Below are 25,556 nucleotides of genomic sequence, written 5' to 3' on the forward strand. Positions count from 1 at the left end.
GGACACAGTGTATCCAAGAAGTTCCCTTCTCTCCAGGAGAGGATACAGTGTATCCAAGAACGTGCCCTTCTCTCCAGGGCAGGACACAGTCTCGTGTATGCGCTGATCTTCATCTCCTTTTCTGAAACAATCCCTCCGCCTTCCTAAGTCTTTTATGACTTTGACACTTTTGAATACTGCAGTTCCTTAAAAACAAAACAAAACAAAGTGTTCTGTACAGTTCGCATACAATCCAGCAATCACCAGCCTTACCCAAAGGAGTCGAAACTTCAGTGCCCGCAAAAACTCGCACACAGATGATTTGGGCAGCTTTATTTAAATTGCCAAACCTTGCGATCAACCAAGATGTCCTTCAGTAGACGAACGGATAAATGAACCCTGGCCCATCCAGACAGTGGAATATTATTCGGCACAGAAAAGGATGAGTCTCAAGCCCTAAAAAGACATAAAAGCACCTTAAATGCATTTTGCTACGTGGAGAAGCCCGTCTGAAGAGCCTCCATGCTGTGTGATTCCGACTCTACAGCTTTCTGGAAGAGGCACAACTATGGGGACAGTAAACACAGTAGTGGTTGTCAGCGGTGGGCAGGGCGGGAGGCAGAGCACAGAGGCTTTTTAGGGCAATGTAACTTCTCTGTGTGATACTATGAGAGTGGGTGCACATCATACATTTGTCTGAACTCCAGGATGTACGACATCGAGTGAACCCTAACGTAAGGGGTGGACTTTGGGTGATGGTGTCACCGTGGGTTCATCAGTTCTGACCGACGTCCCCCTCTGCATGTGTGGGGGCTGGGTATACAGGAAACCTCTGAACCTTCTGCTCGATTTTGCTAAAACTTTCCTAAAACACAGTGTATTAAAAACATAGCGTGCCTCAATTCGGGTGTGACGTTTCCTCATTAGATGTGGTCACCCTTAGGTGACGTTGGCCTGCTCGGGGCCTCACGTGGAGGAGCACGACACCCCTGACCTGGTTGGTGGTGTTAACTCGACCCTTGGTTGAGATGTCGCCTGATTCCCGTGCGGTGTGGTTACTCCTCTGCACCCCGCTACTCATAAACTGTAAAGAGACACTTTGAGACCCTGCTGATATCTCGCCCCTCATCACAACGTCCCCCTGGGTTTTGTATCTACGACAGATACAGGCTGCCCTCCTGTACGCGCCCCTCCGCCACCTTCGTTTCTCCAGGTGGGGCACCAGCCCGGAGCAGGTGGTGGCCTCGTGCACAGTCCTACTGGGGCTTCTCGCCTGGCCGGTACCCAGCCTTCCTGATGTGACCCCGTTCACCTCCCGCACTCGCAGCCCGTGTCTTGTCTGGGCAGCCAGACCCTCTTCTGGAGAGCCCTCTCACTTCCTGTCCCATCTCGCTTCCTCACTGCGGCCACCGAAGCTGCAGGCCGGGTCAAGGGACCATAACGTCCCGTCCCCCAGGGTGGGTCCCTCGCGGGCCTCAGAGTCTGGGGTGGTGAAACCTCGCCGGCGAGGCCGCAGTGGGCTCAGGAGGAACCTGTGCAGTTGGGGCTGCTGTTCTGAGGTCAGGACGCTGGGAAACCACAGGAAGTGAGTCGGTGCAGAGCTGATGCGCCTTCGTCCCGGGACAGGAGCTACAGGCGGGTGAGGCTGGGGGCATGTCCGCGGAGTGCGGGGAGCCCGGGCCGGAGGGGCCTCAGGGGCCGTCCCCGGGGCCAGGCGGTCTCCCGGGGCCTCGGGCTTGGGACAGTGCCCCCCTCGGACCACATCCGCCCCCTGGAGCCTGCCCCTCTGGAGAGCTCACGCGGCCGCCGCGGTGCTGTGCTATGTCAACCTCCTGAACTACATGCACTGGTTCATCATCCCAGGTGAGGGGGGGAGGGCGTCCCGGGCTGCACCTGCTGTCACTCACGGCTCCCGGCCACCTGCTGGCGCTGTGGACGCACGGCACCCACCGTCCAGCAAACTGTCTTCTCGTGGAGACGTCCCAGCCGCTCTCACCCCTGGAGGGGTTCAGCCAGGCCCGAACCGGGGAGGGAGGCATCGAGTTCCCAATTCAGCCCCAAACGGGGTGTATGCACACAGGTGTGGTGGGTGAGGGCAGCAGGGCGAAGGCCCGGAGGCTCTGGGGGTGCCCCGTGAGGGTGTGGACGGCAGGCCGGCAGCCTGGCCCAGAATAGCCGGGCATTTCTGGGCCAGCGGGCTGTGTGCAAACCTTGCACTTTCTTACTTCCTTCTTGGAGGCCCGGGGCTACCCTGTTCTGCCTGTTACTGGCACATTCACCGACTCATTCATTCCTTCATTCTTCGAGATTTAACCTTTTCTCTCTGCATCAAGGGCTCATTCACGACTGACTGAAGGAACATTAACTACGGGCTTGGAGTCCGGGGGAGGGGTCGGCCTGGTGGTTCCTGAGCTCCAGAATGGCCACCTTGAGGGGCAGAGGCGGGGAGCTCGTCACCGGGACTCCTGCAAGGCAGAGGGACTCACAGGCCGGCCTGGGGGGCTCAGGGGGTGGAGCTCGGAGGATCACAGGACAAGGCAGCACAGGACAGGGCAGGAGGGACGTCAGCGGGGTGGCCCCAGGACGGTGACTGAGGGCTCCGGTGGGACCCAGAGGAGGGGGCACTCGGGTTGGGTCTTGAAGGACGAGCAAATCGGCAAGACAGGGAGCCGGCAGGTGGGGGGGGGGGGCATTGGGTGAAGGGTCAGCGTGGGCCAAGGCCCACGGGGCCGAAGTGTGTGGTGTGGTCAGAGCTGACGAGGGGAGCGTGGGGAACTGTTCTAAAAGAGTCTTGTTGCCAGATCACGGCTCCTTGGTTGCCAGGCTGGGAGCTGGTGCTTTCTGCTGAGGCAATGGGGAGCCACGGATGATTTTTTGGGTCGGGTGCGGGGGCGGGGACTATGCTCAGATGCTCAGATTGGTGCAAACAAGACGGGGGGCCAGTCCGGGGCTAAGGGGGCTGAGGGTTTGAGTGGAGGGCCCGAGGCCGGGCAGGGGTGCAGGGCCTGGGGGCGGGTCAGTCACCGGTGTGGAGTCCTGCAGGCCTGCAGGCTGGGGAGCCCTTTCCTAGTGGGCACTTCCTCTGGCCTCAGGGACCGGACGGAGGAGGCCTGGAGAAGTGAAACCATGCGGAGAGGTGCCCGGGGCTGCTGGGGGTAGGAGGTTTTCAAGGCAGCCAGATGCCCTGGGGGAAGACGGCCTAAAGGTGAAAAGCAGGCTGGGAGGAGCCCAAACTAGGGCCCAGTCCTCACTCTGGAAGATGGAGACCAGTGTGATCCTACAGAATTTTCGTGTAGTTATTGAGTTATTAGTGTTTTTCTCTCCAACGAATACGTCTTATTCACGTAATTAAAAATACTAAGAAGGGGGAAAAAGAGGGGCCGCTTGGGTGGCTCAGTCAGTTGAACGTCAGACTCTTGTTTGGGCTCAGGTCATGATCTCACAGTTCATGAGTTCGAGCCCCGGGTCGGGCTCTACACTGGCAGCCCGGAGCCCGCTTGGGATCCTCTCTCTCCCTTTCTCTCTGACTTTCCCCAGCTGGCACGCTCTCTTGCTCACAAAATACCAGTAAATAAACTTAAAAAAAAAAAGATATTAAAAGGAAGGAAACACATACAGAGTGGCATGCCCAGACGCTGTGCATCTGGGGCCAAAGCAAATGTCTTTACAAAAATCTCTTCTCTTGTCTGGTTCTTTGGTCTTTCTTTACCTGCTGACGGGCCTCAGCCGTGTGGGTGTGGGGCTTTCCTCCCCACCGCGTGGCCGCTTCTGCAGGCAGCACTTGGTGGGAGGGTGCCTCATCCGTGTCGGGGGGACAGTGACAGTCCCCGCCTCTCAGGCGAACAAGCGCAGGGCCCCGCTCAGGGGCCTGGGCCTCGGCCGCCTCATAATCCAACGAGACCGACGATTGCTTTTCTTTCTAAGGACTTGGCCAGGGCCTCACAGCTCGGACGACCAGGCGCCTCCGCTTGGACGACCTCTTCCTGAAGTTGTGCTTTCGGGGATCGGAGCCTGGTGTCGGGCCGTCTCCTGCCTCTGGGTTGAGCCGAGTGCCCATGGCACCGGCCTTGGCCTAGGAAGACCCTGGAGGGCCTGCCACCCTCAGGGAGGCGGGCCGAGGTCGGACATAAGTGGGGCCTGTCTCTGAAGCGCTCACATGCACTGTCGTGACTGTCTGCTCATGCGTCTGGAAGAACACGCGTGTGCACACGTGTCTCTGCATGCCTATGCTCACGCATGGGTGCGCGTACCCGAGCAGGGCTGCGGCCTCGCAGTCCCAGGGACTTCCGTTAACACCGTGGTCTAGGGGGGCCCGGGTGGCTCAGTCGCCTGAGCGTCTGACTCTTGATTCTCAGCTCAGGTGGTGACCCCAGGGTCGTGGGATCGAACCCCGCGTCTGGCTCTGCGCTGAGCCTGGAGCCTGCCCTCGATTCTCTCTCCCTCTGCCCCTCTCCCCTGCTTGCACGCTCTTTTTCTCTCTACAAATTAAAAGGAAACAAAACAGAAACAAAAATACCCACCGGTAGTCTGAGCGAGCAGCTGTGCAGCCGCGGGGAGCCTCCCGTCACTCTGACGATGATGGCATGTTGGCACGCGTGTGTGGGACACGTGGGTGCCTCTCTGTGCACGTGTCAGTGTGCGCGTGCATTCGTGTCCGAATGCATACACACACTTGGGCCTCTGCGATATGTGCTCCCGGGCGTGTGGACGTGCTCCCCTATCTGTGTGCGCGTGTGGTTGTACGTGCGTGTGGGACAGAGAGGAAGAGAACCGTGGGCCCCGAGTCACCCCCTGTGCTGGCCCGCTGGGGCCCTGTCCCAGACGCAGGGGCAGCTGCCCTTAGAAGCCCTGCGGGCCACTCCCCATTTCCTGAGCGCTGTCCGTCTGTCCACAGGCGTGCTGCTGGACGTACAGAAGTTTTTTCAGATCAGTGATAGCTGTGCTGGTTTGCTTCAGACAGGTAAGGGGTGAGTCCCTGGTGGTGCTGGGGCCCTGGGCTCATGCTGGGGAGGGGCCTAGTTCCAGCTGCTGGGAAATGGGGGCCAGGCTGAGCCCCGCTGAGTCCCGCCGGCACAAAGGAGGGGACGCTGAGGAAGGGTGGTGCTGGGCGCGAGGACAGCGTGGGTAGGAGAAGGGAGGAGGTAGGCCCGGTGCCTGAGCGGAGCCTTCGGGTTTGAGCGGAGGCACTGCAGGAGCGGGGAGGACGGCTGGAGGAGGCCCCTGAGCTTCAGATCATGACTGTGGCGTGCTCTCTTGTGCCTATGTAGCCCGGCTGGGGCCAGAGACAGGCTGGGGTTGAGAAATCCCGACACGTGCTTTCCCCTGTGGGCCTGAAGAATCTGGCCCCCGGAACTCAGACAGACAGACAGACAGACAGACGTACTTCCCACATGTGTTCAGATGGGGTTTGGGCCCACGGGGCCTACAGTCCAGGGGTGGGGACCAGACACACCTTCCATCCACAGTGACACACACGTGTCCCCATGGGCACACTCACTGTCACGACACCGGATACGCACGTGTGCACACACCCAGCATGTAACCAGCACCCGCGTGCCCCTCTCTGTGGCCCCTCCTTCCCCCAACAGTCTTGCGACAAGTGGGACCCCTGGGGATACACAAAAACTTTTCAGGGGCTACACGGGCAGAGTTGGGAGAGAATCCACTTACAGACCCTCAAGCCTGTGTTTCTTTCCTAAAATGCACCTGCCTGAGAGAAAGCTCCTGGTTCCTCTCTCCCACCTCACCCCTCCAAGCAGGAAAATGTCCCTCTTCCCTATTCTGTGTTTCTTCTACGCCCAGCCCTGGGGTGTGGAAGCCTCCAGGGTGCCATGCAGACGGGACCCTTCACAGACGCTGGGCTCCCGTGCGAGGCTGTGGGAACATAGCAGAGACGGTGTCAGTACGAACCCAGTGGGGGTGTTTCCTCCAGGCCACAGACCCGTGGCCAAGTGCCAAGCCTTGTCTGTCTTCCTGCTGGCGTGACAGTCTACTATTTATCTCTAATTTAGAATTCAGAAGCAAGATGTTGTCTCAGGGATGGGTGTCAACACGTTTATTTCAGATATCTTTGAAATAGTTAGTGTCTTTCTCACAGGCAATCATCCTGATTTGTTGGATCGATTCGGCGAATAAAGACTGGTTTGCTCATTAAAGCGATGTCCGTAGATGGCAGACATGTCCCACGAATGCAATGAACGCCTCTGTGGCCCCAAGGGTTTAGGTGGAAATATCGTGTGAAAAAGTACAATAACGATGGAAATCACATCCTTAGCAATTATTTAAACTTAGGATGAGAACGTTGTAAATGTTGGCTGAAAACGCATGAAGGGGTACGTAGTTCTACAAACGTCTTTAAAAGGCACCGGAGGAAAAGAGTTAGCAGGCCACCGTGTACGTCCCAGGTCCGTTCTGACTGCTCTTGTCTCAGGGCTGAGGCTGGTGCTGGTCTCCAGTCATTTCTGTAGCCAAAGCGACACCATCTCAGCTCAATACCAGCAACTTCTAGGTTAAACAGATAATGGGAGGTGAGTCGGTATTTGCCCCCCTGGTCCTCTCCCCGGTGAACAGGATTATTACTACAAAGCGCTGATAAATGAGATGCACGGAAGGAGTTTGTGCAGGTGAGGGAGAGGGGCAGAGAGAGAGAGAGAGAGAGAAAGTACGTGTGTGTACGTGTGTGAGTGGGTAGAGAGGATGTGCGTGTGCCTGGGGGGGTGCCTGGGGGTGTGTGAAGGGAGGCTCAACTCTGCAGAAGCAGCCCAAAGGGTATGTGGAGAAGGCAGTGGGGTCGATGACCAGATGACCAGGCTGTCTCCGGGGACCTCGGGTGAGTCTTCGCCTTTTTCTGGGTTGTCGTGAAATGGCCGGAGACCCACCCTGTGTCTGCAGAAGGGAGGGAGCCCCTGACTCAGCCGTGGCTGAGCTGTAAGAGTGGGGCAGAGGGTGGGGGTTAGCAGTGGTCAGACCCCCTCCCCTTCCAAAGGGACAGACTGGCTGTTGGAGTTAATTCGTTGATTAATAATATTTAATGATGTGGCCTTTACCATGTGCCCGACACTATCTCAAGTGTTTTGTGATATTAACTCATTTAATCTTTACAACAAACCCACGAGGCAGGCATTGTTATTATGCCCATTTTATGCATGCCGAACCTGAGGCACAGAGAGGCTATGGGGCTTGCTGAAGGTCACACAGCTGGGATCAAATCCAGGCAGCTTCCTGTGGAGTCCTTCTCTTAACCCGCTACTCTTTCATTGCTCCTATTTGTCACAGAAGTCATTTGATGCTACAGGAGCAAAGGAGTGTGTGTGTGTGTGTGTGTGTGTGTGTGTGTGTGAGAGAGAGAGAGAGAGAGAGAGAGAGAGCGCCTTCCTTTGGGGGCAAGGTTCTCCATTTCAGGGCATCTGTGGGTTTAAGGTGTTTAGATCTTATAAAGGATCCCTGCCCCAAATCTCATAAAAGTATTAGAACTTTTGGGGAAGTATTTTTATAACCTTTGGGTAGAGAAGAGATGCGTTAAGGAGACAAGAAACACCACACCGGGAGTATTGACACATTTGAGGACACCAAGGTAAAGAAGGTAAACTCGACATGATTGAAACTATAAATGCAGTTAGTAACAACAATGGATGACATTTATTAGGCATTAACATAAAGCTAGTCACTGCCTTTTTTTATATGCTTAACTTCATTGAACCTTCTACAGGAAGCACAATGCTATCTCATTATATAGTTGATTCGAGGGGCACAGAAGAGTTAAGGAATTTGCCCAAGGTCACACAGCTAAGCAGTCATTGGGTCAGGATGTGAGCCCAGAATTTGCATTTTAAATCCTTAAACGTAAAGGCCTGGGAGAAATTGTTTGCAATTCCCACAAGGGCCCAAGAGAGAAACGGGCAGAAGGTGTGAGCACAGGAACTGACATAAGGACAATGCAGATTAAAACATCAGCGAGACACCGTCTGTGCCTCAACCATTAAGAGGAACAAAGTGACTGATCATATCAAGGGAGCTGAGATACGCGCTTTTGCACGAGTGTAAACGGATACAGCCTTTTTGGAGGCCTATTTTGGAGGTAGCTATTAAAATTCTAAATGTCCCTGGCACCAAAGACCATTCTCTGTGGAGTATTAGGTCGAACCATTTTAAGTTGCCTCATTTTTTGTAGGTCAAAACTGGCCTCATTTCTGCAACCGCGCACGGCTCCACCCAATACCAGAGCGGGTGGGGCGGAGTGGGAGGGGCTGGGACGAGTCTGGACGCTCATTAGGCTCAGGCAATGTCGATCACGAGCGCTCAGCGAATGCGGACCCAGGCATGGGGCGGGGCCTCGGGCGGAGGCGGGTCCGGACGCCGCGCTCACCTGCGGCCGCGGACACGCCCCCCCCCTCGGAGGGTGGAGACGGTTTCAGGTGAGGGACGCGAGCGGCGAGGGTGCAGAGTCGTGCGAAAACGCGGCAGTTTCTTTGTCTTCGCAGAGTAGCAAACGCGTTCGTTAACCCAGTCTCCCAATTCAGAAGGGTTTACTTTAAGAAAATGGAACAAATACAACTGACGGTGTCAGGGGAATGTTCTGCCTGCTTAGGAAAACCAGGCCCTTTTCCAGCCTCCGGGAACGACTGCACTCATTCTTAACCCTGCAGGTCTGCACCGCAGGCCCGGGCAGGCCTCCCTTGCCTCCCGCCCCCAGCAGGGGTGTGACGGCAAAATCGGACCTGGCCCAGCCAGGCAAGGGGACGGACAGCTCCGCAGAGACGCGGGGCCTGGCGTGCACCGAGCGCTGGCGGCTCGGGGGACGCTCAGAGGGGTGGCGTTAGTAACCCCAGGCTGCACAGCGAGCCTGCAGCAGAGCCGGGATTTGAGCCGGCCCAGCTCCCTCCACCCCCTTCCCAGTTCCCCTGACTCGGGGCCGTGGGTCCTGTGGCCTCCACCCACTGCCAGGGTGCCAGCTTTGCGGCACCTGAGCCAGGCCCCTTCCGCGGGCCCGCAGGCCCGTCTGCGCGCCCACCACCACGGGGGAATGCATGGGGCCCCGGCCTGTCCCCTCCAGTCTTCATAGGTTGCCTGCTGCTGTCTGCACCTGTGTTTGGCTACCTGGGCGACCGACACAGCCGCAAAGCTACGCTGAGCATTGGGATCCTGCTCTGGTCAGGGGCGGGCCTCTCCAGCTCCTTCATTTCCCCCCAGGTGGGTGCCCTCATCCCTGCAAGGCGCCCTGGACCTGCCCCCCCGCTCCCACCACCTGCTCCTTCCCGTTAAAACATGGGTGGGCTCCAGGCTGGCTGCAGGGGCGCCCTCCAGGGCCGAGAGAGGACCCCCTTAGACTCTCTCAGCGGGAGACTTCCTCCCCTGCGCCTCCCGCTGCTGCCTGTGGGGGGCGGGTGGAGGTGACAGCCACTGTCTGGGGGCCCAGAAAAAGGGCTCCCCTGGGCGGTGGGAGAGTGGGTGGGGAGGCCGCGGCTGCAGGCGCCAGCAGGGGGCACCCGTGTGATGTGGAGACCTGGGCTGGGCGGGTAGCCAGGCGTCTTTGAGCCCAGATCCCCTCCTCCACCCCCCCCCGGGGGGGGGGGGGGCTCCTGTCACCAGGACCTGGGGCCTCGGACACTCGCTCAGGTCCCTCACCCCGAGGGTGATCCTGGGGCTCACTGGGGTCTTGCGCCTGCCTGCCCAGTATTCCTGGCTGTTCTTCCTGTCCCGGGGAGTCGTGGGCACCGGCTCAGCCAGCTACTCCACCATCGCACCCACCATTCTGGGCGACCTCTTTGTGAGGGACCAGCGGACCCGGGTGCTGGCCATCTTCTACATCTTTATCCCTGTCGGAAGGTTGGTGCCACCCAGGACCCGCTTCCCCAGGCGGTAAACTGAGGCCCAAAGGAGCCAGAATAGTCTGGGCTGGGGTAGGAGGGCATCATCAGACCAGGAGGGCTCCTTCCTCGCTTTGTCCCTTTACCACTCCGGGCCTCGGTTTCCTCATCTGTAAAGGGGGGGCAAGAACACTGGCTGATGGGCTGTGTTGAGGGTTCGAGGGAATCAAGATGCCTCCTACCCCGTGGGACGCTTGGGAAGGCCTGCTTGGGGAAGCGTGTGGGGCCGGGGCGGGCTCCCCTGGGTGGGGGAGGTCAGAGTGGATTTGCAGTCGGGCCCAAGAGCTCTGAGCCAGGTTTCCTGGCATTGCCTGACTCAGGCAGGGCTGAGCCTTGGGTCCTTGGATAGGGAGGCAGGGGCAGTGGTGCTGGAGACGGGCCTGAAGCCAGAGGTCACCGGTGACTTGACCAAGGGCAGTGGACATCTGGGCCTCATGTGGCTCACTTTTCCTGTGACAGGGCTGTGAGCAGCAGAGAGCCAGCCCCTTGGGGTGGGGCGCCCCAGCTCAGGCTGGCCTTGCAGCCTTGGGCTCAGGCTGGGCCTCCCCCACTGCCCATCCCCTTGCCCTTCCCCCCTCACTCCCGTTCCCCTCCCCACCACTGCCCATCCCCTTGCCCCTCCCCCTCACTGCCCATCCCCTCCCCCCCACTGCCCCCCCCCCCCTCACTGCCCACCCCCTTGTCCATCCTCTGTCGCAGTGGTCTGGGCTACATGCTGGGCTCGGCCGTGTTGCAGCTGACCGGGAACTGGCGCTGGGCCCTCCGAGTGAGTCCAGCCTCCTGTTCTTCCTCTGATCCCCCTGGGCAGGCAGGGACTTTCCAGCCTCCAGTGGCCTTCGCCACTTGGCACGGTAGCTGGCGCCGTGGGGGGTGGTCAGACGTTGGCAGCTTCGGACGTTTGACAGAACGTGAACTGTGGAGGTCACGGCCTTGGATTCAGATGCTGGCTGCTGGGTCTGCTCAGGCCGCGAGCTCAAGCAAGTGGCTTGCAGAGCGGGGGCAGTACGTGCTGCCTCCTGGAACCTCAGAGGTGGACAGACAAGGGTGGGGACATCCCAGGGCAGAAGTGGCCTGGCAGGTGGAGGCGGCGAGAACCCCAGTCGGTGCCAGTCCTCAGCCACGTGGGCTCACGGACCCCAAGAGAGCAATCACTGAACAGACCGTGTGGAGGGAAGTCCCAGGGGGACCCTACTCCCCAAAGAGGCTGCATTCCCAGGGGTGAGGGGTGAGGGGCAGTCAGGAAACGAGCCCCCTGCCCCACCCCTCCCAGGGCACAGAGGCTCCCGGAGCCTGGGCCACATGGTTCAGCCACGTGCAGGATCTCCTGGGTCGCAGGGGTGTATGTGTGGCCCTGAGATCCTGGGTCCTCCGTGCCCAGGTCATGCCCTGCCTGGAAGCTGTAGCCTTGGTCCTGCTTATCGTGCTGGTTCCAGACCCTCCCCGGGGAGCTGCTGAGAAGCAGGAGGAGGTGGCCATGGGGGGCCCAAGGAGCAGCTGGTGGGAGGACGTCAGATACCTGGGGAGAAAGTGAGTGTCCCTGCTCCTCCCTGCACGTCACCAAAAATCCTGTCTGCCCTAGCATTGCTGACCTGCCTCTCTCCGCCTCCAGGGAGCCCTCCGTGACTGTCCCGATGTTCACAGCCTTCTTCCTCCTCTGAGCTCCCACTCACCAGCTTAGGTGCCCCTCCCTCAGTTGGAGGCTCCCTGCGCCTGCCTGCCTGCCTGTGACAGAATGGGGACCGGAAGGGAGGGAGGGAGGCAGAGTGAGCTCTGCCAGGGCCTTATCCCCGAGTGACCTGAGACTTGGAACCTCACTCCCCTCATTTATTCAGCGGACATAATTCTCCCCGGGTTGCCGGGAGGATGCTGGGAGTTAATCACTCACCTCTGCAAACCTCGTGGGAGTGCGTCCATCCTCTTTCTGTTCCAGGCATGGGCGGGGAGGCGGCCCCAGTCAACTGCACTCCCGGCCTCATGACTTACTGGAATGTGGGGTGCGGACAGGCCCCGGCTCTCGCTCTCTTTGATACAGAGCCATGCGACTGGGGGGGGGGGGGCGCTGGGAGGAAGGTGGGGGCAGGGGGCGGCTTCCTGGAGAACGTGCTGTTGGGTTTGGGCCTTCCTGGACGGGGAGAGCTGGTCCTGCAGAGAGGAGGGGGGAAGGCCCAGCGAGAATGGGGGTGTGGCGGGGGCTGTGGCGGGGAGGGTCCGGAGCCTGGGTGACCTGGGAGGGCAGTGACAGGAGCAGAGGGGCCCTGCGGCCACAGCCCTTTCTGGGGGTGTCAGCCAGGGCGCTTTCTCTTGCAGCTGGAGCTTTGTGTGGTCCACCCTTGGGGTGACTGCCATCGCCTTTGTGACTGGAGCTCTGGGCTTCTGGGCCCCCAAATTTCTGTTCGAGGCCCGTGTGGTGCATGGACTGCAGCGTCCTTGCCTCCAGGAGCCGTGCAACAGCCAGGACAGGTGAGGGGGTGCTGGGAGCCCTGGGCGGGCACGTGCCCCGGGACTTGGGGCCTTGCTGGCAGACTGCAGGCCAGGTTCCCACTCTGGCTGAGCTCCTGTACCTCCGGGCGGCCGTAGGTGGCAGCCTCGTCCCCTCTGGGCCCCAGTCTCCCTGCTCTTGAGCCACTGTGGGGGTCCGGGAGGCACTTGGCAGGCGGGTGAGGCTTCTGCAGGGCCTGTGGGGCGATGCTTCCGTCTCGGTCTCCTTGGCCTCCTCTCTGGGGACACAGAGAGAGCTCCGTGTGATTTCCGGAATGCCCCATGCCCGAGCTGGGCCCTCTGCCCGTAGGTCCCCTTCTGTCTTCCCATCGTTACTTCTTAACCTTTAACGTTAGCTGAGCATTTTACGTGAAGAATCCTCAGAGGTGTTGTAATAACAAACCCGATTAGTCCTGTTGCAAATGAGGAGACAGAAGTTCAGAAAATTAAGTGACTTGTCCCAGCAGCACGTGGCGGAGGCAGGTTCAAGCCCCTCGGACTCCAGAGCTGGTGGTCTTAGCGCCACGTCCTGTCGCCTCTGGAGACGCCGGTTCCTGCTGGACTTGAACATCTGCGCACCTCGCTGGGGGCGCTTCCTGGAGCACCGCGGGGGCCGGGAGGAGGCAGCAGTGATGAGTGAATGCATGGACCACACGGATTGTGATGCTGGCCTTGCAGCTACAGCCAGACTGTCACCTCCCTGGAGACAAAGACTGGGCCCTAAAAGTCCCGCAGCAGCTTGAAAACATGGGACACGGGACTCACTTGTGTGTCTAGCGTTCAGTGGCTGTGTGTCCCTGGGCAAGCGAGTCCCTTTGTCAGAGAGCCTGAGGCCTCGCGTCCAGATGGTTGCACTGGGCCACGTGCCCTCCCAGGGTCCAGGGGATGGTCCTTCCTGCCTCGTCACCTCCGGGGGCTGCTGGTGTCCCTTGGCTTGTGGCCGCGTCCAGAGTCTCCACAGCTGTGGTCACGTTGCCTTGTCCTGTTGTGTCTCACGTCTCCCTCCGCTTCCCTCTTCTAGAGATGCTGGCGATTAAATGGAGGGCCTCGGTTAATGGGTGCTAATGTCCCCTTCTCAAGACCCTTAATGCAATCACCTTTGTAAAGGTTCCAGAGATTAGGGCATAGACATCTTGGGGGGCATTACTCAGCCTGCCACAGGGTAGGTAGAAGGTCCTGGTGTTGGGGTTCTGCATGGACCTCAGCTATTAACACACCCTCTGCGGTTAGGGTAGGCCCCACGGTGAGGGTGCGTCGAGGGAGGGAAGCTTCAGGACAAGGATGCTGGCTTAGCCCCTGGGAGAACTTCCAACACTCAGAGCTGGCCCCTGTGGAAGGGGCTGTATGGTGGTAGTGAGCTTCCCGCCCCTCAGGGCATGTAAGTGGGAGTTGGACAGCTGCTTGCCACGGCTATTGTACAGAGGGTCAGTGTGGAACTTGCAGGACGTTAAGGACCCTCTTGGCTCTGAGAGTCCGATTCTGGGAAGGTCTTGTGGGTTGGGGGTAGCTTGGCGGCTGGGCCTGTCCTCTGGCCACACCTCCTGTGTGGGGGCCAGTGGAGGGCCCTGTCTGAATAATGAATCCTAAGTCTCAGGAAGGTCTCCAGAATCTTCCAGGGCCAGCTCAGACCCGGACTCCAAGGTAGACAGCATTCTTCCAGGATTCGGGGTCACTCAACTGGCCTGAGCCAGAACCTTGTGCAGCTTGTAGCCTGGGAAGGGTTGCTGGGCACCTTTAAGCTGCCTAAGGCCAACACGTGCTTCGTCAGGAGGTCCTGGCTGTGCCAGTGAGGGGCTGTGTGACCTGGGGCAGGTCCCTGCCCTCTCTGGGCCCTACACTCCCTCCTGTTCACCAAGGGGGTGGGGCAGGGGGATTAGCCCACCGTCCTCAGCCTGTGGGATGGATATTTCACAGAAGCTGTTTAGAGGAAAGGCGGTTTTGGGGAGACTCGGTCTGTCAGTAAGCACAGTCTCGCACCTGTCGTGTTGCATCTTGGTGAACGGTCATCACCCCGCCATACCGGAGGCCATCTGCGCACTTCTGGAAATGCTTGGGCCAGGAGGGGGTGCTGGCGGTGGGAGGGGGTGGGTGGGGCAGTGGTGCTCCAGGCCAGGGGGGCCGGAAGATGGGTGAGTCCGGAGAACCCACAGTCATTTGTGCAGAGGTGGGGGTGGAGAGAGAAGGGCGAGATGCCACACGGGCAGCAGGGGCCGGTCCGCAGAGCTGGCCCGAGGACAACGGGAGGCCACCGAGCGCTGGAGAGGCCCCGACTACACCCATGGTTCGTCTAGGTCGGCGTCCCTTGAACCCCTTTAAAAGGAGGCTGGGCGGGGGGGCAGGTGGGCATTGAGATCCTGGCTCTGCTGCTGCATTAGCTGAGTGACCTTGCCTTATCCTTCCTCCACCTTGCCCCCTGCGGCTGTCTGCCCAGAAGTTCTGGGACTGTCTCTTGTACTCCAGGTTCTGTGTTGCTAGCGTAGTCGGGAGATTAAGGCACACCTGGTTTGTGTCCTCCAGGAATCAGCAGGCTAGTGAATGACCTTGAGGGTAGAAACACAGAAGCGGATCTGGGAAGTGAAGGGAGTGAAGGAATCAGCAAGGGGACAGAGGAAGGCATCTCCAAAGAGGGGATCTTGTGATGGGTCTTGACGGATGAGTAGGAGTTCAGTAGGTGGGAAAACTAGTGAGGAGTGTCCGGATGTAGGGATAAAAGTATGAGGTGGGGACAAGAGCCCATCTGGGGGCAGAGGTTGGAGCTGGGGGATGGGGTTGAGGTCAGCCAGGGTCAGACCACGGAGGGCCACACGGGCCGCGATGAGTTGGCACCAAATCCAGTGGTGTCTGAGAGCTGGTGGGGAGTTTTAGGCAGGGGGGGGGCACGCTGTATTATTATTTTTTCAAACCTGTATTTTAGAAAGCACCCTCTGGGGACCTGCTTGGCATTCGGTCTGAGGAACCCTTCCCCAGGCAGCAGGTGCAGGAGGGGGTCAGGTGTAGGGGAAGCGGGTCCGGGAGTAGGGACAGGGAGTGCAGTTAGGAGGGGCTGTTTGAGCAGTGAGGCCTGCTGGGGCAGCCACCCTGGTGGCCAGTGACCTCCCCAGGACGAGGCAGGAAGGAAAATGGAGGGAGGGGCCCTGAGGACCCAGGAGCATTGGTAGGAGGGAGGGGAGGGGGCCCACAGCCACACTCCTGTCGGTGCCCGATCACACACTCGGGGCAGGGGCTGAACCCCAGGACAGGGCTACCCCCACCTGGCCGAGTAACCCTGCTCTGCTCTTTCCCATCAGCCTGATTTTTGGGGCGCTGACTGTCGTGACTGGCATCATTGGAGTTGTCCTGGGAGCAGAGGCTTCCAGGAGGTACCAGAAAGTCAACCCTCGGGCCGAGCCCCTCCTCTGCGCCGGCAGCCTTCTGGTCGCAGCCCCCTGCCTCTACCTGGCTCTCATCCTGGCCCCGACCACGTTCCTGGCCTCCTATGTAAGTGAGTGCCCGCTGGTGGTGTGGGTGGGTGCTGCTTGTTCGCGTGGGCCGACGCCGGGCCAGGTTTTACGTACATTATGTTTATCACTCCGTCCAGGGACAGCCTGCTACCCCCATTTTACAGATGCGTAAACTGAGGCTTACCCAGAGTGGCACCGCTAGGGAGGAACAGAACTGGGGTTTGAGCCTGAGCCTTTCTGGCTCTGAGCTGCTGGTGAAGGCTCTGATGGGAGACGGTGGGACGCATTTGTTCCTCGGATGTGCTGTGAGAGCCAGGAGAGATGGGGTGACAGGTGAGGGGAGTGAAGCCCAGATTGGCCATGGCCCGTGCCGACGCCGCTGTAAAGGCAGCAATCGGATGCTCTCTCGTCTTCCGGGCTCTATTCCGTCATACCCCTCCGTGTGCCCCACCCTGTGGCCGTGCCAGTGATGAGCTCACACCTGCTGGCCTTTGCTGTGCCCATCCCTCTGCAGGGGCACGGTTCCCCCTTGAGCTCCTTCTGCAAGGCCCAGCTCAAACGCTGCGCCTCCAGAAGCCTTTCCAGACTGTCCCGTGCTCCCGTCAGAATTCACTGTTCCCGCTTGGGTTCCATGCATGTTTGGGTCCCTCGGGCACCGTGGTGTATGGGTGGGGCTGTATGCACACCCCCTGCTCCCCAAAGCCCCAGCCCTGATGGTCTCACCAGCGGGAAAGGGCCAGTGATTCTGGGAAGCTGGTGCCAGCCTAGCCCCAGCCAGATGGGCTCCCCTCCCCTCCTCTCCCGTCCCAAGGCCCTGGGGACCCCACCGTGGACACAGGTGCCCCTGCACACGCCCGTGGGCTTCACCGAGCACACTGAGACCAGAACTACCCACGCCCAGAGCCCACTGTCACACCCGCGAACTGGAAAGTCAACACGTTGGTCCTGCTTCCAAACAGTGTCTGTCCAGGCCCAGATATTGCACTGGGGCGAGAGGGAGCTGCGGTCCGTTTGCTTCTTCTCGGTCCACCTCTGCCCTGGTCCCTGGCCCCGCTCCGGGCTGGGCAGGCGGGAAGGACGGCCTGAAATGGGGCACGTGTTACCGTGCCCAGAGTGGGTTTTCCCCGAGTGTCTGTGTCCTCCTGGTGCCAGCTTCCAGATGCTGGCTGACCAGCACGGGTCGCTCTCTCGGGGGCACTTTTTGGAGCCCCGGCATTTGCAACATCCAATTACTGCTGCAGGTCGTCTTCCAAGGCGTCCCTCCTCTCGGCTCAGCTGGTCCTGCTGGACCCACCACCGGGGCTCCCCTCTCGTGACCCTCAGGCCTGCCTCCTCTGCCTGGCGTCTGTCGGACCCTGGATGCCCTGGGGAGGGGCTCGGGGCCTGCATCCTCGTGCCCCTGGGTGACACGAACGGGTGCCCCCACGGTGCCCTGTGTGAGCTCCACTCAGGCGGCCCCAGCACTCCGCTGGCTCGTGTCCTCTGTCTGTGGCTGGGTCACTCGGAGCCCCTCGCCAGCTCTCCTACTCTTCAGGTTAACCCTCCCCAGCCCACGCCTGCAGCCTTCCCTCTAGAAGCCAGGGGGAGGGGGCCATACGGGGCCGTCGTTTCTCTCCCCAGGTCCTGAGGGAGGGGATGGCGTGTCTCTGAAGGTCTGGGTGGGCTTCTGCCGAAATTCCCGGAGGACAGACGGGTCCTGTTAGCGCTGCTAACAGTGGGGGAAGGGCTTTCTCACCCCCACTTACAGATTGGGAGACTGAGGCCGGAGACAGAACACAGATAGTGGGACAGACAGAGCTGAGAGCCAGCCCATAGTCTGTGTCCTTCATGCCCTGCTGACTCTTGTCGCTCCCGTGGGGGAGGAACGGAGCCCGGCATACAGTAGGTGCTAATAAGTGCCTAGATGCTTACTGGCATCCGGGCCGAGGGAGCAGCTCCCTGAGTGGGGCCAGAGTCTCGGCTGCTGGGGCTCAGCGGGCCTGACCTTGCAGGCAGATGGAGGTCTGTCAAAGGCCGTCCCTGCATCGGCTGGGGCCCAGTCCCCTGCCAGTTCTGCTTCTGCCACCGTCCTGTTTGGCTCTGGGAGGCGGCTCCTTGGCTGTGTTTAGGGGACACAGCTGTCTCCCCCTCTGCAGCCTGGCGTATCTCCAGGGCTGGATGGCTCGTCTAGAAGTGACATTGCGTCCCGGTTGACAGAGTGGAAGAAACTCTTCTCTGGGCCTGCCGCAGGGGTGAGGGGCTGCGGGCCGGATGGTGGGCAGGCCGGGGGCGCGTCCCTCCGATGCTGGGAGGCTGCTCCCTCCGTGACTCGTGTGTGGGCCTGGCGTGGGACCCAGCGGCACCAAGCCAGCAGCCAGGCTCCCGCCTTCCAGGAGCAGCGTGGAACCTTCCGGGCCTCCTGAGCAGAAGCCCTTCCATGGCTCCGTCTGTGCCTCTAACTGACGTTCCGGCTTGAGATTCGGGCCCTCTGCCTGGCACGGCTCCTGCCGTCTGTCTGTGGGACTGGTGCCAGGAGCCCCTTCCTGGTCTGTTCACCTGCCCACTGCCAGAGACACCGCGGACCTTCCGGGGCCCCTGGCGCCTCTGGAACTGAGCCTAGCTCCTCTCGGGGGGCTCGAAGCCCCTCATGACTCCCTTGACCAGCCATGTCCCCTGCAGTGCTGACGCCAGGGCCCCTCCTGGTCCCCACGTCTGTCCGGCCGACCCTCCCTTGGCTCCCTCCGCACCCCTCCTCCGTGGAGCCCTCCGGAATTGCTGGGCTCCACCTGCCCCCCACTCCCACCCTCCTGCTCTCTGTGAGGTCTTCTTTAGGCCACAGTTACTTATGCTCTGACCCCTGTCCCAGCCCAGGGGCCCGGGGGGTCCCACCTTCCTCAGCTCTCGGCCTGAAACACAGCGCCAGGTACTTGAGGGGGGGGGGTCACCACTTGCTGAGTGGATGGCTACATCACCAGCCACCCGAAACATTCATTTGTTTTTTCTATTAAATTTTTTTTAATGTTTATTTATTATTTTGACAGAAAGAGAGAGACAGAGTGTGAGCGGGGGAGGGGCAGAGAGAGAGGGAGACACAGAACCTGAAACAGGCTCCAGGCTCTGAGCTGTCAGCACGGAGCCCGATGCTGGGCTCGAACCCACGAACCGTGAGATCGTGACCTGAGCCGAAGTCGGACGCTCAACCGACTGAGCCCCCCAGGCGCCCCAAATGTTTATTTATTCCTGAGAGAGTGAGAACGAGTGGGGGAGGGGCAGAGAGCAGGTCCAGCTTTTGCGGAGGGTGGGGGGGTTTGCACTGAGGAGGGGGCATCTGGCTCCTGTTTTCTGCATCTGTGGACACGACCGTGTGGTTTGTCCTTCATCAAATCTGCTTCAGCGCACCGACTGCCGCGTGTTCACGAGGAATGTGGTCTTTGCGGTTTTGGCATCAGGATAACGGCCCCGAGGAACGTGTTGACACATGCTTCTTCCTCTTTGATTTTCTGGAAGAGTTTGGGAAGGACTTGCGTTCGTTCATCTTTAGACATTTTTAGAATTCACCAGTGAAGCCATATGGTTCTGGGCTTTTTGTTGTGGGAAGTTTTCTGATCACTGACTCAATATTTACTTGTTATAGATCAGTTAAGGCTTTTGATTTCCTTTTATGTCATTTTTGATAGTTGGCGGCTTTCCGAGAATCTGTGCCTTTGTCTAGGTGTCTGGTTTGTTGGGGTATAGTTGTGCCTGGTATATTCCCTTTTCCCCTCTCGGCTCCCTGAGGTTGGCGGGACGTGCCTTTTCCGTTGCTGGTTTTGGGGACCCGAGTGTTCTGTGCTTTCCTCCTGGTCGGTGTCGCGAAAGCCTCATCCATTTTGCTGCCAGCTTTGTTGTATTGATTTTCTCTATTGTTCTTCTGTTATCGGCCCATGTTCGGTGGAATCAGTCCGGCTTCTGTGGTCATAGGCGTGGGTGGGGCTAGACCCCTGCCCCCATCCAGGTGACGCGGGGTGTGGGCTCGAGCCGCTGCCGTGGAGGCGGAAGAAGCGGGTGGATCCCAGGTACATCTCGGAGGAATTTCCCGATGAGTCCACGCGGGGTGTGAGAGAAGGAGGGGGTGCGGAGGCCTCTGAGACACTAGCCTGTGTGGCCACCACCAGGGAGAGGACCCTGGCCGGGAGCTATGGATTTGGGGAGGGTGCAGTGACGGCAGGCCGGCATCCTGGGGGAGGGGGCTGTGGGGAGTTAGACGTGGAGTCTGGGGCCACGGGACACGACGTCACCCCTAAAACCTTAATGGGTGGGAAATGGCTGCGGCTCACCATGCAGGAGCATCATCGGGTTTGGGGGACATTACAGGGTCAGCGTCTGAAACGATGTCCAAGGGATGCCTGGGGGCTCAGTGGTTTAAGCATCCGACTTCGGCTCAGGTCACGATCTCATGGTCTGTGAGTTTGAGCCCCGTGTCGGGCTCTGTGCCGACAGCTCAGAGCCTGGAGCCTGCTTGGGTTCTGTGTCTCCTTCTGTCTCTGCCCCCCCCCCCCGCTTGTGCGCTCTCTCTCTCTCTCTCTCTCTCTCTCTGTCTCTCAAAAATGAGTAAACATTAAAACAACAGCAACGAAACGATGTCCAAAGGCGACTGAGGAATTGACTTCTGTTCAAAATCCGGAGTCCCTGTGTCTGCTCTGTCCAACTGGCCGTGTGTCCCTTCACTTTCTCAGATCCCAGAAACCACATTGGTTCTTCCCGCACCACCTCTGTCATCCCGGGAGACCGATCCGACGTCCTGGGAAGGGCACGTGGAAATGCGGGCGTGTGTGCCCATGTGAGTGTGCTTTTCAGGGTGGATGTATTCGGGTCTGTGAATACGGGTGTGGACACACATGCTTCCACGTGTGCATCTCCGGGCACCTTCACGATCGGTCTGTGCTTGGTTGCGCGTACGTGTGTTCGGCCTGGACGTGCACGGACGCGTGTTCATTCTGTACGAGCCCGGATGTGTGTCTGCCCTGGACGCGCACGATGTGTGGGGACGTGTCTGCGTGTGCCGTTTCGCGTACGGGTCTGTGCGTGAGTGTGCACATCCACGTGTCTCAGGGCAGCGGATGACTGGGCGCACGTGTGTGCACACGCGTGTCTGCACACGCGCTGAGGGTAGCTCAGCGAAGAGGGATCTGGGCGGCACTTTGTGCCACCCCGCATCGCCTGAGGCTGGGACCAGCCTGCGCCGTGTGTTTCATGGCGGTGAGGTTTCCTGACCTTATGGCGTCTGGTCCGGGGCCTTCCCCGGGGAGCCCTGCGCTGGACACCCACCTGCAGGCACCGAGGGTTCCATCCCTCCCTCCTTCCGGGTCCTTGGCAGGGGAAGTGGGCTTCTCAGCTGTTAATTAGGATCCAGACACGCACAGCAGGGCTTGGCACACACCCTTCCTTGGCCTCCTTCCCAGAGTCACTGCCCTTCAGAGGAGAAGGCCTGGTACTCGGCCGAAGGACCGGACCGAGCCCAAGGCGGGGGCTCCAGCACTGCCGGCCCCCGTGGCCGGAGGACATCCCCGGGGGGAGGGGGCGGGGGGCTTTGTGGTCCCGATGGAGGGGCTGGGTCAGGGGAGGGGAGTGGGCAGGCATCGAGCCTCGAGGCATCAGGGAGATCTCGTGTTGTTTCTGCTTCTGCACTTGCTTGCTGTGTGAGCCGGGGTGAGACCCTGGCCTGGCCGAGCCCCGATTCTCTGTAACGCGGGGGCCTAGTGCTGGCCTCTTGGTTTCACCGAGGAGCCTTCTTCTGTGCCTGTTCTAGTTACTATGGGAATGTGATGACACTCAGCGGTTTCGAGCAACAAAAATACTCATTTTGCTCATGAATTTGCAGTTTGGGCAGGTTGGGACCGGGGATGACTTGTCTCTTCTGCTTGAGGGTAATTGGTCAGGATGGGGTGGTGGATGCCAGCCATTGGCCGGGCCTCGGCTGGAGCTGGTGGCTGGACCGGCTGCCCGTGACCTCTCCACGTGGCCGGGGCTTCCTCGCAACGTGGTGGCCGGCCCCCGAGGACTAGCGTCCAGAGAGAGCCAGGTGACGCCGTATTGCTGTGTGTGACTTACCCTCGAAAGTTACACAGCATCATCTTTCCTGCTTTGGGTTCTTTGCTCCAGTCACAACTGCTTGCTCAGAATTGAGCGGGGATTCGGTCTTTTATGGGGCTTTTGAGAAAGCACGTGGGGATACCACAGCGGCTGTTTTGGGCTCCTCCCCCACTGTGCTCTGGGTCCCGTTGACCACCAGCCATGGGGGAGGGGTCCGGGCACGCAGCCCCGAAGCCCCGCAGGTGTGGGCCACCCGGGATCCCCTGGTCCGCCCTGTTCTTCTGGCCGCTCAGGCGAGAAACCCTGGGGTGGGGGTTTCACCGTTAAAGCCCTGCTGGGCTCCGAGGGGCAAGGCTGCTGGGAAGCGGGTCCCAGCCAGAACGGGCAGAGACCTTCAGTCACCTCACGGTGACTCCTCCTGTCACCCGAGCTCCTCCTGTGTGCCGGCACCGTTTCAGCCTCTGAGGATCCACCGTTGAACAGATCAGGCAGGATATGCGTGTGATATAGGAACCCTGCAAAATAAATGATACGTTAGGTGGGGAGAATAACAGAGCAGGGAAAGCGACATGAGGAGGGGCCGGGGCAGGGCCAGGTGGTCAGCGAGGCCTTGCTGAGATGTGGTGAGGGAAGGAGCCGGGTGGACATGAGGTGCAGTGAGGGGAAGCCTGATGCAGGGGGAGCAGCCAGTGCAAACGCCCAGCGGGAGGCATGGCTGGTGTGTTTGGGCAAACGTGGTGGAGCCAGGCCAGCCGGGGAGGAGCACGGGACGCGAGATCAGAGGCGACCCCCGTGGGTACAGGCTGCGTAGAGCCCTATCCGCGTGAGACCTTGGCTTCCAGCCTGAGCCAAGTGGGAAATCCCTCAGGCCCTCTGGCCAGGTGTGAAATGATCCGACTTGTGGCTTTGTATCAGTTACCTGCTGCTGTGTAACAAATCATCCCAAACAACGATGATTTATTGTTTCTTACGATTCAGCGGGTTGGCGGGTCCTGCCTGTGCCCACTCACGTGGCAGCCTGCACCCGGCAGACGGGGTGTCCACACTGGCCTCCTCACATCCGTCTATTGCTGGGTCCTCCTCCAAGTAGACTGCCTTCCCTCACGGCAGCCTCCAGGAAGGCACAAGGGGGAGGCGGCCAAGTCTCCCGAGGCCCAGGTCAGGAGAGGCCCCGCTGCCCTATCTTGCCCGCCAGAGCGAGGTACGGGCCAACCGGGTTCGCCGTGGCCGCGCGGGGTGTGGGTTCCAAGATGCATGAGGATGCGGGGGCCACTTTGCCACCATCTTCCTCGTGGTTGAACGGGGTCTCTCTGGTTGTCGTGTTGTGAAAGGATAAGAAAGGACACAGAAACAGGGAAACCGGTTAGGAGGCTTCCTAAGAAGGGCACGGGCTGGTTTGGCTGGGACCAGGGTGGGGCGGGGCGAGTGGAGAAGTGGTCAGATTCTCGGTATGTTTTGGAAGTGGAACCAACAGGATTTCCTGGTGGGTCGGTATCAGGGCAGGGGCGGGAGGAGCCGGAACGACCCGGGGTTTCCGCCGGCCACCAGAGGCCGAGCTGCCATTCACTGACCCGGGAGACTGAGGGAGGTGCGGCCTTGTTTCGGACGGGTGGGTTAGGAATTTTATTTTAGACATGTTAAACTCAAGATGCCTCCTAGGACATCAGCTGGAGATGTTGCGATTTGAGTCTGAAGCTCAGGAGAGAAGTGTTGGCGGTCGGGCAGAGCCGCGAGGCAGAGAGGGGTGGGCCAGGGGTGCGCGTGGACGGAGGTGGGGGGGACCACGGCTGGACTCTAAGTACTTCCTGCTGCTTTTGTTATCTAATCAGGTGACGATCATTCCATGTGTATCTCTCTATATATGTACACCCATTTATGTTTCTAGAAATATTCTTATTAAACTGAGGCCATATAGTTATGTAATTTTATTTTGTTTTACTTTTATTTATTTATTTAAAAAATTTTTTTTAATGTTTATTTATTTTTGAGGGAGAGACAGAGCATGAGCGGGGGAGGGGCAGAGAGAGAGAGGGAGACCCAGAATCCGAAGCTTGTTCCGGGCTCTGAGCTGTCAGCACGGAGCCCGACGCGGGGCTGGAACTCACGAACCCGCGAGATCATGACCTGAGTCGAAGTTGGACGCTTAACCTACTGACCACCCAGGTGCCCCATAGTCATATAATTTTAAAACCAGGTGGATTGAGATGTGCCAGTCGCCCCTTCAAAATGTACACTTCATTGGCCTTTTGTATATTCAGAACTGCACAATCATCGCTATCAACTTTGGAACATTTTCATCACCCCAAAAAGAATTTTTATATCTGTTCATCAGTCTCTCCCATTTGCCCCCAACCTGCCCCAGGCCAGCCGTGGGTAACCACTAATCCACTTCCTGTCTTTATAGATTTGTTCATTCTGGGTAGTTCCTATAAATGGAATCCTACAATATGTCTAATATGTTTATATGAATTTACCTGAAGAACTTGAAGTGATTTTTAAGTTCACATCGATTTTAAGATTTTGGACTTACTGGTGAATCCGACCGTGGAAGGGAGCCCCTACCTTCTCGTACGCCCCCTTCTTCTCTCCCCAGGCTCCTGGCGTGTGTGACTTTTCACTTTTGCTGGAGTTACACCCCCCACAGCCTGCTGTCCAAGCGTGCCCCTCACTGTCATCTGGGAGGGGTCCCAGATGGGATGGGCTCAGCACCCACCAACCGTCTGTTCACGGGGACCCTCCGTTCCCGGTCTTTGTTCGGGTTCAGCCCCTACCTGGGTGGTTTCTGGGGTCAAGTAATTTGTGCCTAGAGAGACCGTGTGTCTTCCGTCCGCCCATCTGTGGGGCCATCTTCCCTTTGATTGTTCACCTGAACATCATCTAACTGGGTCTAAGACTCTCGGGTCACGTGTTACTTCCCTGTAGCTTGGCGTTTGCTCTGTTGTCTTTTGGCCACAAGTATTGCCGTGGAGAATAAAGTTTGCCTCACGTTCAAAAAAGCCCTGAATGCCGACTCACTGTTTCCACCTGGATGCCTGGAGAGTTCATTATTTATTCTTGAAATTCACGGCCCAACCAGCGTATTAGTCATCCTGTGTCGTGAAGCAAATCATCCCCGAACGTAGCAGTTCAAGACAACGCACGTGTCCGGTCTGGCCCAGCTGGGTCCTCCACAGGCCGCGGAGGGTGTTGGCCGGGTCTGTGGTTTCATCTGAAGGCCCGACTGGGCAGGGAGCCACCCCCCAGCTCACCGAGTGCTTGTTGGCTGCACTCGGACGTGGGGGCATCGCGGACTGAGGACCTCAGCCCTTCGCCGCTGTTGCTTGCTGTGTGGGCCCCTTTCATCCAGCAGCTCATGCCTTCAAGCGTGTGGGCTGGGAAGGCGCTAGCCGGTCTGTCGATGATCCGTCTCGTTCCCTCTCGTTCCTTCTGTGCCGAGCCTGGGCCTGGGCCTGGGCCTGGGCGGCTCTGCGCCGATGCTGAACTTGCCCTGACCCCGCGTGGTGGCTCTGCCCTCGCTCTCCAGCCTTCCCTGGGGACATTCTCCCCTCAAAGGGGCTACAGTCTGAAGTCTGTGCTTTGGGTGTTCTGTCACCTGAGAGGCTTGCAGGGCTCTGTCAGGCGGCGAGGAGACTTTGTGAGCCCCCCTGGGCTGGCTGTCCTCTGGGCGTGCGGAAAGTCTCCCTCATGTGCGTGGCCCTCCTTCTACTTAACTTATTGGCCTCGAGCGGAATCAGAACTGGGT

The 25,556-nt window shown here is 59.3% G+C and overlaps 1 protein-coding gene across 1 annotated transcript in view; it reads left to right on the forward strand.

Annotated features, from left to right (window-relative positions):
* Window positions 1-1,584: 1,584 nt before the first annotated feature.
* Window positions 1,585-25,556, forward strand: part of SPNS3 (sphingolipid transporter 3 (putative)) — a gene marked incomplete at its 5' end in the record, with an annotated part of 34,814 nt that continues 10,842 nt past the window's right edge. Inside the window, 9 exon segments of the mRNA XM_042967040.1 lie at window positions 1,585-1,695; window positions 1,698-1,842; window positions 4,874-4,939; window positions 9,032-9,168; window positions 9,653-9,804; window positions 10,545-10,611; window positions 11,224-11,372; window positions 12,153-12,305; window positions 15,611-15,800. Of these exon segments, the coding sequence (XP_042822974.1) occupies window positions 1,585-1,695; window positions 1,698-1,842; window positions 4,874-4,939; window positions 9,032-9,168; window positions 9,653-9,804; window positions 10,545-10,611; window positions 11,224-11,372; window positions 12,153-12,305; window positions 15,611-15,800 (1,170 nt within the window).

This window comes from Panthera tigris, chromosome E1, assembly GCF_018350195.1.
Source record: "Panthera tigris isolate Pti1 chromosome E1, P.tigris_Pti1_mat1.1, whole genome shotgun sequence".
In the NCBI taxonomy this organism is placed as follows: Eukaryota; Metazoa; Chordata; class Mammalia; order Carnivora; family Felidae; genus Panthera; species Panthera tigris.